Below are 12,697 nucleotides of genomic sequence, written 5' to 3'. Positions count from 1 at the left end.
TGAGGCAAAGTTTATTTATTTAAAACGTTTATGCAACATATATACAGTATATGTAATATTATTGGTTTGTAGCAATAATAGCTTTCCTGAGGCGTATCCAGAATCTCATGTTACTCAAAGGGTCTCTGCTCCACTTTAGGTATGTGTTCTTTTTCAGATGCTTATGAAGTCCAAACACTTTCTTAGTCTTTCTCTCTTCCACATCTTCCAGAATGATGATGATGATGTTGGCATTGCGTTCCATCATAAAGCGAGACTGAGCTAACTCAAACTCAAAGCGACACCAGGCACTATCAATGAAGTGTTGAGACACGACCACAATGATTTTACGACTGCCCATTATTCCTTCATCGATAATGTTGGAGGCGATGGACTTCCCTGCTTGGAAGTCCCTCATATGAAGGCAAAGCTGAATAGGTGGAACACCGTTCTCTAGATTCTCCATCAGTTCATTCATGACCCAGACTTCATCATAGCTGGAGAAAATCACAAATGCGTCATAAGAACATTCTTGCTGTCCAGGTGATCTATAGCCTCTCAGTAGAATACAGCAATACTGAAGATAAAACTGGAACCTATAAACCAAGAATGACAAAAGAACTACTACTGTAACAAAACATACAGATACAAAAATTGTGAGTCTTTTCTTGTGCACACAGCTGTGAATGTCAAAGTCTTTTGCTCTAAAATCTGAGCTTGGTGAAAAGGTTTTACAAAAAATATTGTCCGGGTTCTTCAAAACTTTCTGATTTTGGATAATCCACAAAATAAAATCTGTCTGAGAGCAGGAGCAATCAACGGGGTTAGAGGATAAATCAAACTCCAAAAGGTTTGTGGGCAACGATTGGAGAACATGAAGTGGGATGCTAGTAATGCTGTTTTTATCGACATAAAGTGAAACTAATTGTTTCAGGTTTGGGAGAGCCAGAAAATCTATAGTCATTAAATTGTTTCCTCTCAAATTTAAAAGTCTAAGCCTTTGAAGATTTTTGAATGAGCTTGGATGTAACTCTACCACACGGCAATATGACATGTCAAGATGCTCTAGAAAAGTGAGATTATTAAACAAATATCTTGCTACATCACCCTGAAAATTACTGCCGGCAATCTTAAGAACATTAAGATTCCTCAGTCCATAAAAGCAATATATGTTAATAAAGGTGATACTTGAATAAGAAATGTCAAGATATCTCAAATACTTCAAATTAGAGAAAAGAGAAAGGTATCCCATACCTACAACCCTTGTATGATGGAAATCTAGAATCTCAAGGGAATCAAGTCCATCAAATGGTCCTATAGAAAGACCGATTTGTGGATTTAGACTCAAATTTAAATACCTCAACTGAGGGGTGCCAGAAAAAAATGAGCAGCATGATGTTAAAGTAATTTGGTTTGAACTCAGATCCACATACTGAAGACTAGGCATGTCTATGAAGTCTGGAATTTGGGTTGCAACGTTGTTTGTAAATACTAGTTTTTCTAAAGTATGGAGATGTGCAAGTTTTTTGCCTGGTACAGTATCTAATTGATTGGAAATCAAATAAAGCTCCTTGATTTCATAAAATGGCACATTTGCTATTTCACGAATTATACCACCCTTCACAGCTACAATTGTTGCATTAATCATACAGCGGAAGATACTAACTGGCACATCATGCTTTTCTTTCATGTAATAATATACCTCATGAAAATTAATAAAGCAAAGACCATCTAAATAATTTGCATCTGATAACAAAATCTTGTAATCACACCTGTACTTTCCAAACATGAGCCTTTTGACATTAAGACCGTACAGAGCTTTTAGACCAGCTTTCTGAGCAGCAGATGAAACAAAGGCAGATCGGATGTTCAGTTCTCTAAGATAAATGTCTTTGAAAGCTCCTGGTTCAATGTATAATAATGGATTCCTAGAGAGAATCAAAGTCATGTTTCTAACGATCTCTCGCAACACCGCAGTGTGATCAGTTTTGATGATGGATATATTATTGGCATGTAGATCAAGTAAACTGAACTCTTTGAAGGTGCTCATAAATGGAGGGAGAGATATGGACTCAATGTTATTTGTCCCAACTCTAAGCTCTTGCAGCTTGGTTAGGTCATTCATTTGAAGCATTAATGATGAGAGACCAACATCCACAAGAACTAGTCTTTGTAGATTATGTAAAGAATTTAAGCATCCAGGTCCAAAATATGTAATAGGGTTTCCAGTAAGAATCAAAGTAGTCAAATTCTTCACATTGTAGAAAGTATCATTTTCAATGTGCTTGATTTGGCATCTGAAAGCAAATACATCAGTTAATATTATTTACAACACATACTTATTTATTTGGTAACAATATTACTTACCTTGACAGATCAAGGACTTGCAGGAAAGACAAAACAGGGAAAACAGTCTTCTTTAAGTGTTTCAAAACATTAAAACTGAAATCCAGAGTTTGAACAGAAGAAGGTATACTTGATGGTATGAAGCTGAGGTTTCTTCCCATGCATGAGTAGTGCAGATTCTCAGTAATCTAAATAAATAAATAAATAAAATGAATACATTTCACAACAGTAAAAAAAAAATATATATATCAGATTTAAATGGGATAAACTTACTTTTGTGCATGATTCTCCAGCACTTATGGAAAAATATATCATGAAAGCACTTACAGTAAAGAAAGTCATCTTGAGTGATCTCAACCGGTCATAAAAATGTTATCCAGCCTTGGTTGAGGTCATCAATTATGAGGAACAAATGCCATGATTTTCAACAATGGGGAACTATGGGTGAAAGGATGTCAAAGGGAAGTAGGCTTGTGCTTTATTTCGTAAATCTTAAATGAAGAAGTACCTTTCTGAATAGATTAATTGTAATATTAAAATCCAATTTCCTATACAATTATATATAATATTAATTTTAGTTTTCAGTTTTACATTTTTAATTTAAAACTAAAAACAAAACAAAAAAAAACAACAACAACAACAGCAACAAAAAAAATATGTGCACATTTATTTATCTAGGCAAGATTTTATCCAAAGTACCCTAGTTCTTCTGAACCTGGAAGGCCAGCAAGTACACCACTGCAGAAGAGTAGTTTACCAGTGGCAGGTCTAGAGTTTTGCAGCCACAACAGGTCTGATTTTCCTTATGTTATCGAGAATAAATGTGCATCAGCAAGTTGAACTGGTTGAGATCCCTTTGGTTGCTATAACTTAGCAGCTGCTTACCTGTAGTCTAATGGTGAACAAAATGTTCCCCCAAGCATTAATATTGTAGGCTGGGATATCATCTGGTACATAAATGGATGGCCAGAGACAAGCAATATTAACTTCTCTATTGTCATTAACCACTGAACATTTTTCAACTTCCTGCAAGTAAAAAAATAAATAAATGTGTAGTGCTCCGCGTGGAATAGATGCTCATCACTTGATTAAATATGGCACTCTCAGTGCAACAACTGAAAAATATGGAAGGCTGAGCAGGAGATAATGGTCAAGAAGAGCAAGGGGCTCAGCACTGATTTTTTGACTATATAGATAACACTTAAATATTGTATTAGTTTGAACATAGACTTTATTTGTAACAAATAATATTGTTATATTGTTGAAATTAATTTTGTAGCTGCTTGAGTCTTGCCAATGCATTTACATATGATTTTGACCAGCAGATGTCCACAGCGTTATCACATTTATGATTGTCATTACATTTTTCACCATTTTAAAACAAAATTTTAACTTGATAGCATGGCACCAACATCCTCCATAAAGCTTACTTATATTCCGGGTCTCAGAAACCCGAGGTATAAAAAATTAATAAATAGGTATCATTCATTTTCATTTTGATTACTATGTTAGGTTTAGTGGGCTACAGTATATTCAGAGGCACTGTACATTATGTTCACTGGATAAATTAGTCATGTGTGATGGGTTTAGTTTTTTTAATGTTTGCTCATAATGTTTGTGTACATCTCCAATGGCAAGACACACCCACTGGCATTGTTGCGTCGTGTCATTGAGCACACATGTGTGGCTCATTGATTGAGGCGTGTTGGTCTTCACGGTTTTAATGCTGTCTTCACGTGTAATTGGAAATTTCCTATTTCCCACTTGTGAAGTCGTGATTACAAGCTTGTCATATTCAAGTTCTTTAATGTCGGAAAGAATAAAATGTAGTATCCCATTGGTTGACTATCATAAACATTTACCACACTACACACTACACATGCAGTTTGCTGATTATTCTGGAATTTTGGTCAAAGCCTATATGCTTATTTCACTGCTTATAAAACATACAATATGCTTCGAATGATCGTTCATATCTAGCCCATAAATATACTACTTTAGCGACAATACGAAGGGATGTAGTTGCTGTGAGAACAGCATTGACAGCAGCAATAGTTGTCCCCTCCACCATGTCTAAAGATTATGAATTTCCCAGTAGTAAATACGATTTGAGAGGTGTTCACGTCTAATTTCCAATTAGGAAACTCGTATTTACGATAATTCCGATAGCATGTGAAGGCAGCATTAGAGGGAGGGGACAACCATTGCTGCTGTCAATGCTATTCTCACACCAACTACATCACTTTTTCTTGTTGCTAAAGTAGTATATTTATAGGCTAGATATTTGAAGCATATTGTATGTTTTATAAGCAGTGAAATAAGCATGTGAATGTTTATGATAGTCAACCAATGGGATGCTACATTTTATTTTTTTCAACATTAAAGCACTTGAATGCGACAAGTTCCTAATCACGACTTCATAAGTAGGAAATATATCATTTCCGATAGCACGTGAAGGTAGCATTAGTGATGATATGTCCTACATCATCCATCCGGAAAGGCTTGCACACATGAGCAGTCAGTGGAAGTGAATGAAAAGTGCTTATAACATTTTAAATAAGGGTATTTTTCTTACACAAGTGCATCAGTTCACTACAGGAAGCCTTTATTCACCCCCATAGCTGCATGAGGCACGTTTTATTATGGATGTGTGTGCTTTATTTGACGTCTTTTGGACTGTTGAACAAAAACATCCGCTTACTCCCATTCTAATGCTTGGATGAGCAATTTTTAATATAACTCCCATTAGATTTGTCTGAAAGAAGAAAGTCATATACACCTCGGATGCTTTGAGGGTGAGTAAAACTTTGGCTAATTTTTTTATTTTTGATCAAACTAACCCTTTAATTTGTGTTCCGATGATGAACAAAGATCTAACAGTTTGGAACGACATGAGGGTGAGTAATTAATGACAGAATTTTCGTTTTTGGGAGAACTATCTCTTTAATCTTGAGTACTTATAGAGCAGTCTTGCACCCTTCATATCTCCAACGAGTCTTTAGTTTTATCATATTTGTAAATGAAAGATAAAGCTTTATGATCTCTCCAAAAACAGCCGAGCTCCTGAAGGCGCACCGTGGGTGGGCTAAAGAGTCACACACACTCGAACAACTCGAATCCGGTGGGCTAAAGAGTCACACACACTCGAACAACTCGAATCCGGTGGGCTAAAGAGTCACACACACTCGAACAACTCGAATCCGAACCCGAGGACTCGATGGGTTAACTAATCAATTCTGTTTCCTGTAAAGAACCTATAGGATGTTGCGTTAAACCAGAAATGAACGAATCCCTCGATGAGACGACTCAATGTTCCCGAGTCATATGAAAGATTCGTTCATGAACGACACATCACTATATCAAACCATGTGCAAATCCAGAGTCGAACTGGGCCTTTTTTTATAAACAACATATTTGCGAAACTCAGTTGCTTCCAGAAAAGAACAAACTGCATCCACTGTTTACATAACACTGGGTTCTTTGAGAAGCTGAACAAGGTTATCTTTCCCTTACAACCAAAAACATACTTCTTTGGAGACATTCTTCCCAAGCAAGTCCCTTGCAGTGCAGCCGAATGAACATGTTGATGGGCATACTCTTGCTCTTGCTCTGGTTGCTGTGTGAACACTCTTCTGGGAGAAATGCCCAAACAAGAAATTCCACCCTTCATAACGTCATGAGGAGCCATGCTTGAAAAAAACTTTCAGAAACTTGTATGATCCCAGAAGGAGTGTATTTGGCACAGAAATTCTTCTGTCATTTGTCCAATTTGTTTTTTTTTTTAAACTTAGGCCATGTTTAGAATGAGAATCCAACTGGTTAACAGTATAAATAACTCAAAATGCATGATGTGGCATTAGACCACCCCCCCGCCCCTTAAAAGTGCATCAGAAACTTTATTTTGTTTTAGGGCATTGTTCAATATACTTTAAAGGGGTCATATGATGTTGCTAAAAATAACATTATTTTGTTTATTTGGTGTAATGAAATGTGTTTATGCAATTTAAGTTAAAAAAAAAAACACATTATTTTCCACATACTGTACATTATTGTTTCTCCTCTATGCCCGCCTTCTGAAACACATCGATTTTTACAAAGCTCATCATTCTGAAAAGCGAGGTGTGCACTGATTGGCCAGCTATCCAGCGCGTTGTGATTGACCGAATACCTCAAGCGTGAGACAGAAATGTCACGACCCTTACTAGCTGTGATGCCGTGTGTTCTGGAGCGCCGAGACAAAAACATTAAAACCCATTATAAACGAGGCATTTGTTGCATACAGTGGGAACATAATTACAGATTATAATGACAATACGTTCTCAATTCCAGTCCTCGTGCCCCCCAGCTCTGCATATTTTGCATGTGTCTCTTTGTTAACACACCTGATTCAGATAATCAGCTCGTTAGAAGTGAGCTTCGTGCATGAGCTGTGTTCCCATTTACATGGTCCCTACACAGTGTTCATTGCTCCCTACTCCATGAGCAGGGAAATCTGTTGATGCTTACCTCACTTCGGAACATTCATTCACAGATTTGTGCTGCGCAACGTCTTCACACACGGACAACTGGGACATCATATACCTCTGTAAATAAATACAATTTAAATTCACGTCTCGCACACTTTAATGCACTTTGAATGGAACATATACATTCTCTTCAAACTGGAATCATTGCGGAATATCCTGTGATGTCCATTTCGCAGGGCACTTAGCCTACGTTAAATAGAACAAACGTCTAAAGCATTAAAGTGCCCCAGTTATGGATTTTTGAAAATTATCTTTGATGCATTGTGTAACACAGCTCTAAGTGAATGAAAACAGCCTGCATTGTTTTTAATCTTAAAGTGCACCGTGTATAAAGTTATTGTCTTTCAAAAGAAAGAGTCGACTCCGAGTCATGAAAACGAGTCGTTTTTAAAACAAATTTTTAGCTGTTTCAAAGTGATGTCAAACTGAAACATTAGCATATTTATGCCCGCCCACTTGTTGTGCGCACAGACCCGGGAAAACTTGAACCTCCCCTCCCTCAAACACCGAGGAGGATTCCTGTGGAGAAGAGGCTGTGCTCTGCACTGTGAAGGGAAATCCGTCGGGGTACAGTTAGGGTATATCAAAAAACTAATTTTCTCCTCCAACTCCAATATCATCCAAAATCGCTGTAGAAGTACCGACCCAGTGTTTACAAAGTGAACGTGCAAGGATGGTCAAACACTCTTTCCAAAAAAAATTAAAAAAATGTAAACAATGATGTAGGACGATTTTAAAGTAGGAGGAGAAAAGTGTTGGGAGTTTTAGTCTTGAACCGTTGTACACAGAGTATGCATGCGCATGCATGCATACTCTGCATGCGTTAAACGAATCGTTTCAGAATCATTGAGCAAAAAATAAATTCATATTTTAAGACAATGAAAGTGTTTTTTGACCTTGCATGCATGTCAATCTGTTGTTGGGGACTCCCAAAACCAAAATATGAACCTTTCATTACCCATAATAGGGGCACTTTAAGAGAAACATACAAAATGTACAGAGCAGGGGGGCACGAGGACTGGAATTGAGAACCGCTGACTTATACTGTCTTTTTACGTGTTGCGTTGCATCACACTACATAAACATAAAACCATGTCTGCATTTGTGATCGGAGAAATGACAAACAAGTGCTGCTCTACACTGCTCAAAACTCGTGTTTGAATCATCAGTGGCAAATCCTTTACATATGTAAACATACTTACAGACTGTGAGTCAGAACAGCCGGCATTCTGTAATCTACTCTCCCAGGATCAGGAAATGTGCTGCACACATCTGAATATTTGCTTTGAACTGTTCTGGAACAGCGTTGTAAATAGCCTACAACTTTACCACTGATTTCTAGTTGTGTCCTCTTTTGGAAGACCAAACAAAGTAGTTTCGCTTTCACAACGAAACACACAGCACCTCCACAACATGGCGGCAGCAGCAACAGCGAGAATCAAAGTTAAATAATAAAATAATTAGTAATTCCTTCTGAAAAATTTGGAAATACTTGAGTCATTACTAGTGGGTTACCATGACCTTTACTTTAGAATTAATTATACATTATGTAGTATTCATGTTAATTATGAACCTGTATACAGTATTTCTTAGTAGTTCTTAGGGAGGTATGAAAAAATAGTTACTGATTAGCTAATAGTGAACTACCACATTCTACAAAGAACTATCACTTACTAATTCATTAATCTGAGTTTCTTGTTAGTTAGTAGTTACTAGAGTGCTAATATTGCGTTACTCGTGAGTTCTTGTGTAGTTATTCATTAATGATGGAACAGCGTTCTAAAGTGATACCCATTATTGTTGTACTCAGGAATGGACTATCTGAAGTGCATTTAGAATAAGAATGCACAAGAAATATAGAAAAAAGCGAATTGTTCACATTATCTACAACAGTGGTATCTTTGCTAAAACCTGTTGAATACAACATAGAAAAAAGCAATTACATTTTTCTTTAAATACATAGTTTAAAAATGAGGCACCAGTTTATTTAATCAAAATACACACTGTAGGACCCAAAATGCAATGATTATTTCACCACTAGAGGGCGATGTGCACTTCAGTGCATAAGTACGTCACCTGTTCACATCAAGCGATATTTACCTTCCGTTGAAGTTGTATTAGACATGTATGGGTGATGGGAACATATGGTTCTTACCATAGCTACACATGTTTTTAGTGCATGTGTTTTTCGTTGTTTTTGTTGTGTCATTTAATAAATGAACAAGTCAAGATACAGACTGTGTGGACATGGTTTATTCCAACCTATGAGTCAAAAACAACTTAGCATCCTGTCCTGAATATAGGGAAGCTACTACACACACAATGATCAGGTCAAGCTGTTGTGAAAATAACTGGAAAGCTGTACTGACAAACTATCTTGAGGTATACACAAGAACTATCCATTTTCCAAAAAACTGTCAATGGTTTGTGGCAATAATAGCTTTCCTGAGGCGTATCCAGAATCTCATGTTACTCAAAGGGTCTCTGCTCCACTTTAGGTACGTGTTCTTTTTCAGATGCTTATGAAGTCCAAACACTTTCTTAGTCTTTCTCTCTTCCACATCTTCCAGAATGATGATGATGATGTTGGCATTGCGTTCCATTATAAAGCGAGACTGAGCTAACTCAAACTCAAAGCGACACCAGGCACTTTCAATGAAGTGTTGAGACACGACCACAATGATTTTACGACTGCCCATTATTCCTTCATCGATAATGTTGGAGGCGATGGACTTCCCTGCTTGAAAGTCCCTCATATGAAGGCAAAGCTGAATAGGTGGAACACCGTTCTCTAGATTCTCCATCAGTTCATTCATGACCCAGACTTCATCATAGCTGGAGAAAAAAATCACAAATGCGTCATAGGAAACATTCTTGCTGTCCAGGTGATCTATAGCCTCTCAGTAGAATCCAGCAATACTGAAGATAAAACTGGAACCTATAAACCAAGAATGACAAAAGAACTACTACTGTAACAAAACATACAGATAAAACAATTGTGAGTCTTTTCTTGTGTACACAGCTGTGAATGTCAAAGTCTTTTGCTCTAAAATCTGAGCTTGGTGAAAACGTTTTACAGAAAATATTTTCAGGTTGCTTCAAAACCTTCTGATTTTGGATAATCCACAAAATAAAATCTGTCTGGGAGCAGGAGCAATCAATGGGGTTAGAGGATAAATCAAACTCCAAAAGGTTTCTGGGCAACGATTGGAGAACATGAAGTGGGATGCTAGTAATGCTGTTTTTATCGACATAAAGTGATGTTAATTGTTTCAGGTTTGGAAGAGCCAGAAAATCTATAGTCATTAAATAGTTTCCTCTCAAATTTAAAAGTCTAAGCCTTTGAAGATTTTTGAATGAGTTTGGATGTAACTCTACCACATGGCAATATGACATGTCAAGATGCTCTAGAAAAGTGCGATTATTAAACAAATATCTTGCTACATCACCCTGAAAATTATTGCCGGCAATCTTGAGAACATTAAGATTCTTCAGCCCATAAAAGCAATGTATGTTTGTAAATGTTATAGCTGAATAAGAAACATCCAAATGTCTCAAATACTTTAAGTTGGACAAAGCTGAAAAATATCCCATACCTACAACCCTTGTATGTTGGAAATCTAGAATCTCAAGGGAATCAAGTCCATCAAATCCTCCTACATCAAGACTAATTTCTCCATTTCGACTCAAATTTAAATATCTGATTTGAGGGGTGCCAGACAAAAGTGTGGTGCAGCATTGTTTTAATGTCATTCGGTTACAGCTTAAATCCAAATACTGAAGCTTAGGCATGTCTATGAAGGTTCCAGCATGTATAGGTTCAATGTTGTGTGCAATTACTAGTTTTTCTAAAGTATGGAGATGTGAAAGCTGTTTACCTGGTAAAGTTCCTAAATGATCATAATCCAAGTAAAGCTCCTTGATTTCACGAAAAAATACATACTCCATCTCATCAATCATACCATTCCTTACTAATACATTTGTGGCATTAATCATACAGCGAAAGATATAAATTGGCACACTTGGCCTTTCATTAATATAATAATAGACCTCCTGGAAATAAATAGAGCAAAGACCATCTAAAACATTAGCATCAGAGAACTGAAATCGGAATTCTCCCTTGTATTTTCCAAAAATAATTTTTTGGACATTAAGACCATATAGAGCTTTTAGACCAGCTTGCTGAGCAGCAGATGAAACAAAGGCTGATCGGATGTTCAGTTCTCTGAGATAAATGTCTTTGAAAGCTCCTGGTTCAATGTATAATAATGGATTCCTAGAGAGAATCAAAGTCATGTTTCTAACGATCTCTCGCAACACCGCAGTGTGATCAGTTTTGATGATGGATATATTATTGGCATGTAGATCAAGTAAACTGAACTCTTTGAAGGTGCTCATAAATGGAGGGAGAGATATGGACTCAATGTTATTTGTCCCGACTCTAAGCTCCTGCAGCTTGGTTAGGTCATTCATTTGAAGCATTAATGATGAGAGACCAACATCCACAAGAACTAGTCTTTGTAGATTATGTAAAGAATTCAAGCATCCAGGTCCAAAATATGTAATAGGGTTTCCAGTGAGAATCAAAGTTGTCAAATTCTTCACATTGTTGAAAGTATCATTTTCAATGTGCTTGATTTGGCATCTGAAAACAAATACATAAATTTGATATAGAGCAACACATTATACAACATATTTAGATGGTAACAATATTGATTACCTTGACAGATCAAGGACTAGCAGAAAAGACAAAATTGGGAAAACAGTCCTCTGTAAGCGGTTCAAAACATTAAAACTGAAATCCAGAGTTTGAACAGAAGAAGGTATACTGGATGGTATGAAGCTGAGGTTTCTTCCCATGCATGAGTAGTGCAGATTCTCAGTAATCTTCAGTTTAAAAAAAATAAATAAAAATGTCACATCAGTTAAAAAAAAGCAATAAAGAAGGGATTTAAATTAATAAAACTAACCTTTGTGCATGATTCTCCAACCCCAGAAAAATATATAACTAAAGAACTAATAGTGAAGAAATTCATCTTGACTGTTCTCATCAAGATGTTCTCAACCTGTCATAAAATAAGCCAGCCTTGTTTGAGGTAATTGAATATGAGGAACTATCGCTGTGGTTTTAAACAATGAGGGATTTTGGTGAATACTATATAATCAAAAGGTCAAAACCCTGTGCTTATTCCGGTAAATCTAGAATGAGTAACTCATTTTCAGAATACAATGAATTAACAATAAGAAAGGTTTACAAACTACTAAAACCAAATGAACGTTTAGTAAAGAAAATAATTCCCAATTCATAAATAAGGAATTTCTAATACTATGTCAAAATGGCATAATATGCCAGAATGACGTTTATGTACAGTATCTAGTCATGTGCACAGCACATAACACGGGGTTTCAGTGTCAGTCATACCAAATTGAAATTCATTGCTCTCAAAAAGTTAAAAGACCTAATTAGTGCATGTGTTTTTTAAAGAAGTTCCCTTAAAACAGGTCCACATGACTTACCGGATTTTCTTGCATATTTTGCCAAACTCTTTTACAAGCTGTCATTGTAATTTAAGATACACTTTTCTTCCTTTATAGGTTCTCCTGTAGGCTAGTTTCTACAAGTTCTCATTTAGGTTTTGTGTATTGCTTACCAGATTCTTGTTTGTTTGTTTTTTTCTCTTTGCTTTAACTAGAGACTCTTAAGCTTCTGTCCAAAAATTAAAATTATTTATTTTCTTTTAATTATAGCTGTCATCAAGCAATTGCAATACAGAAGTCTTCTGATGGTCATCTGAATTTTACCAGTGTGAAAAGCAAAATGGCACCAATTGCCTACTCTAGTTGCG

At 36.4% G+C, this 12,697-nt stretch overlaps 2 protein-coding genes across 3 annotated transcripts; both read right to left on the bottom strand.

Annotated features, from left to right (window-relative positions):
- Window positions 1-2,667, bottom strand: LOC109066037 (toll-like receptor 4). Of its 2 annotated transcripts, XM_042736544.1 has the most exons (3): window positions 2,599-2,667; window positions 2,347-2,513; window positions 1-2,276 (listed from the first exon to the last, which is right to left on the bottom strand). In XM_042736544.1, the coding sequence occupies exons 1-3, from the start codon at window positions 2,665-2,667 to the stop codon at window positions 59-61; spliced, it is 2,454 nt and encodes an 817-aa protein (XP_042592478.1). In that variant the 3' UTR covers window positions 1-58. The 2 variants fall into 2 exon arrangements, with proteins under 2 accessions (XP_042592478.1, XP_042592477.1); XM_042736543.1 differs by lacking the exon at window positions 2,599-2,667 and having other exon boundaries at window positions 2,347-2,546.
- Window positions 2,668-8,959: 6,292 nt separating this feature from the next.
- On the bottom strand, window positions 8,960-11,925 carry LOC109066036 (toll-like receptor 4). The gene is given in 2 exon segments (XM_042736542.1): window positions 8,960-9,718; window positions 9,720-11,925. Coding segments are annotated over 2 exon segments (2,064 nt in total). The 5' UTR covers window positions 11,334-11,925; the 3' UTR covers window positions 8,960-9,268.
- Between the last annotated feature and the right edge of the window lie 772 nt (window positions 11,926-12,697).

Source organism: Cyprinus carpio, chromosome B13 (assembly GCF_018340385.1).
Source record: "Cyprinus carpio isolate SPL01 chromosome B13, ASM1834038v1, whole genome shotgun sequence".
Taxonomy (NCBI): Eukaryota; Metazoa; Chordata; class Actinopteri; order Cypriniformes; family Cyprinidae; genus Cyprinus; species Cyprinus carpio.
The sequence above is the reverse complement of the archived record's forward strand: the minus strand, read 5'-3'. Positions and strand labels throughout refer to the sequence as shown.

Bases quoted from the DNA above. Each gene is read 5' to 3' on its own strand.
- LOC109066037 (XM_042736544.1), bottom strand. From the start codon at position 2,667: ATGACTTTCTTTACTGTAAGTGCTTTCATGATATATTTTTCCATAAGT. The intron at 2,514-2,598 runs GTAAGTTTATCC...TTATTTATTTAG, and splicing joins CTGGAGAATCATGCACAAAA to ATTACTGAGAATCTGCACTA. The intron at 2,277-2,346 runs GTAAGTAATATT...ATTTGCTTTCAG, and splicing joins CAAGTCCTTGATCTGTCAAG to ATGCCAAATCAAGCACATTG.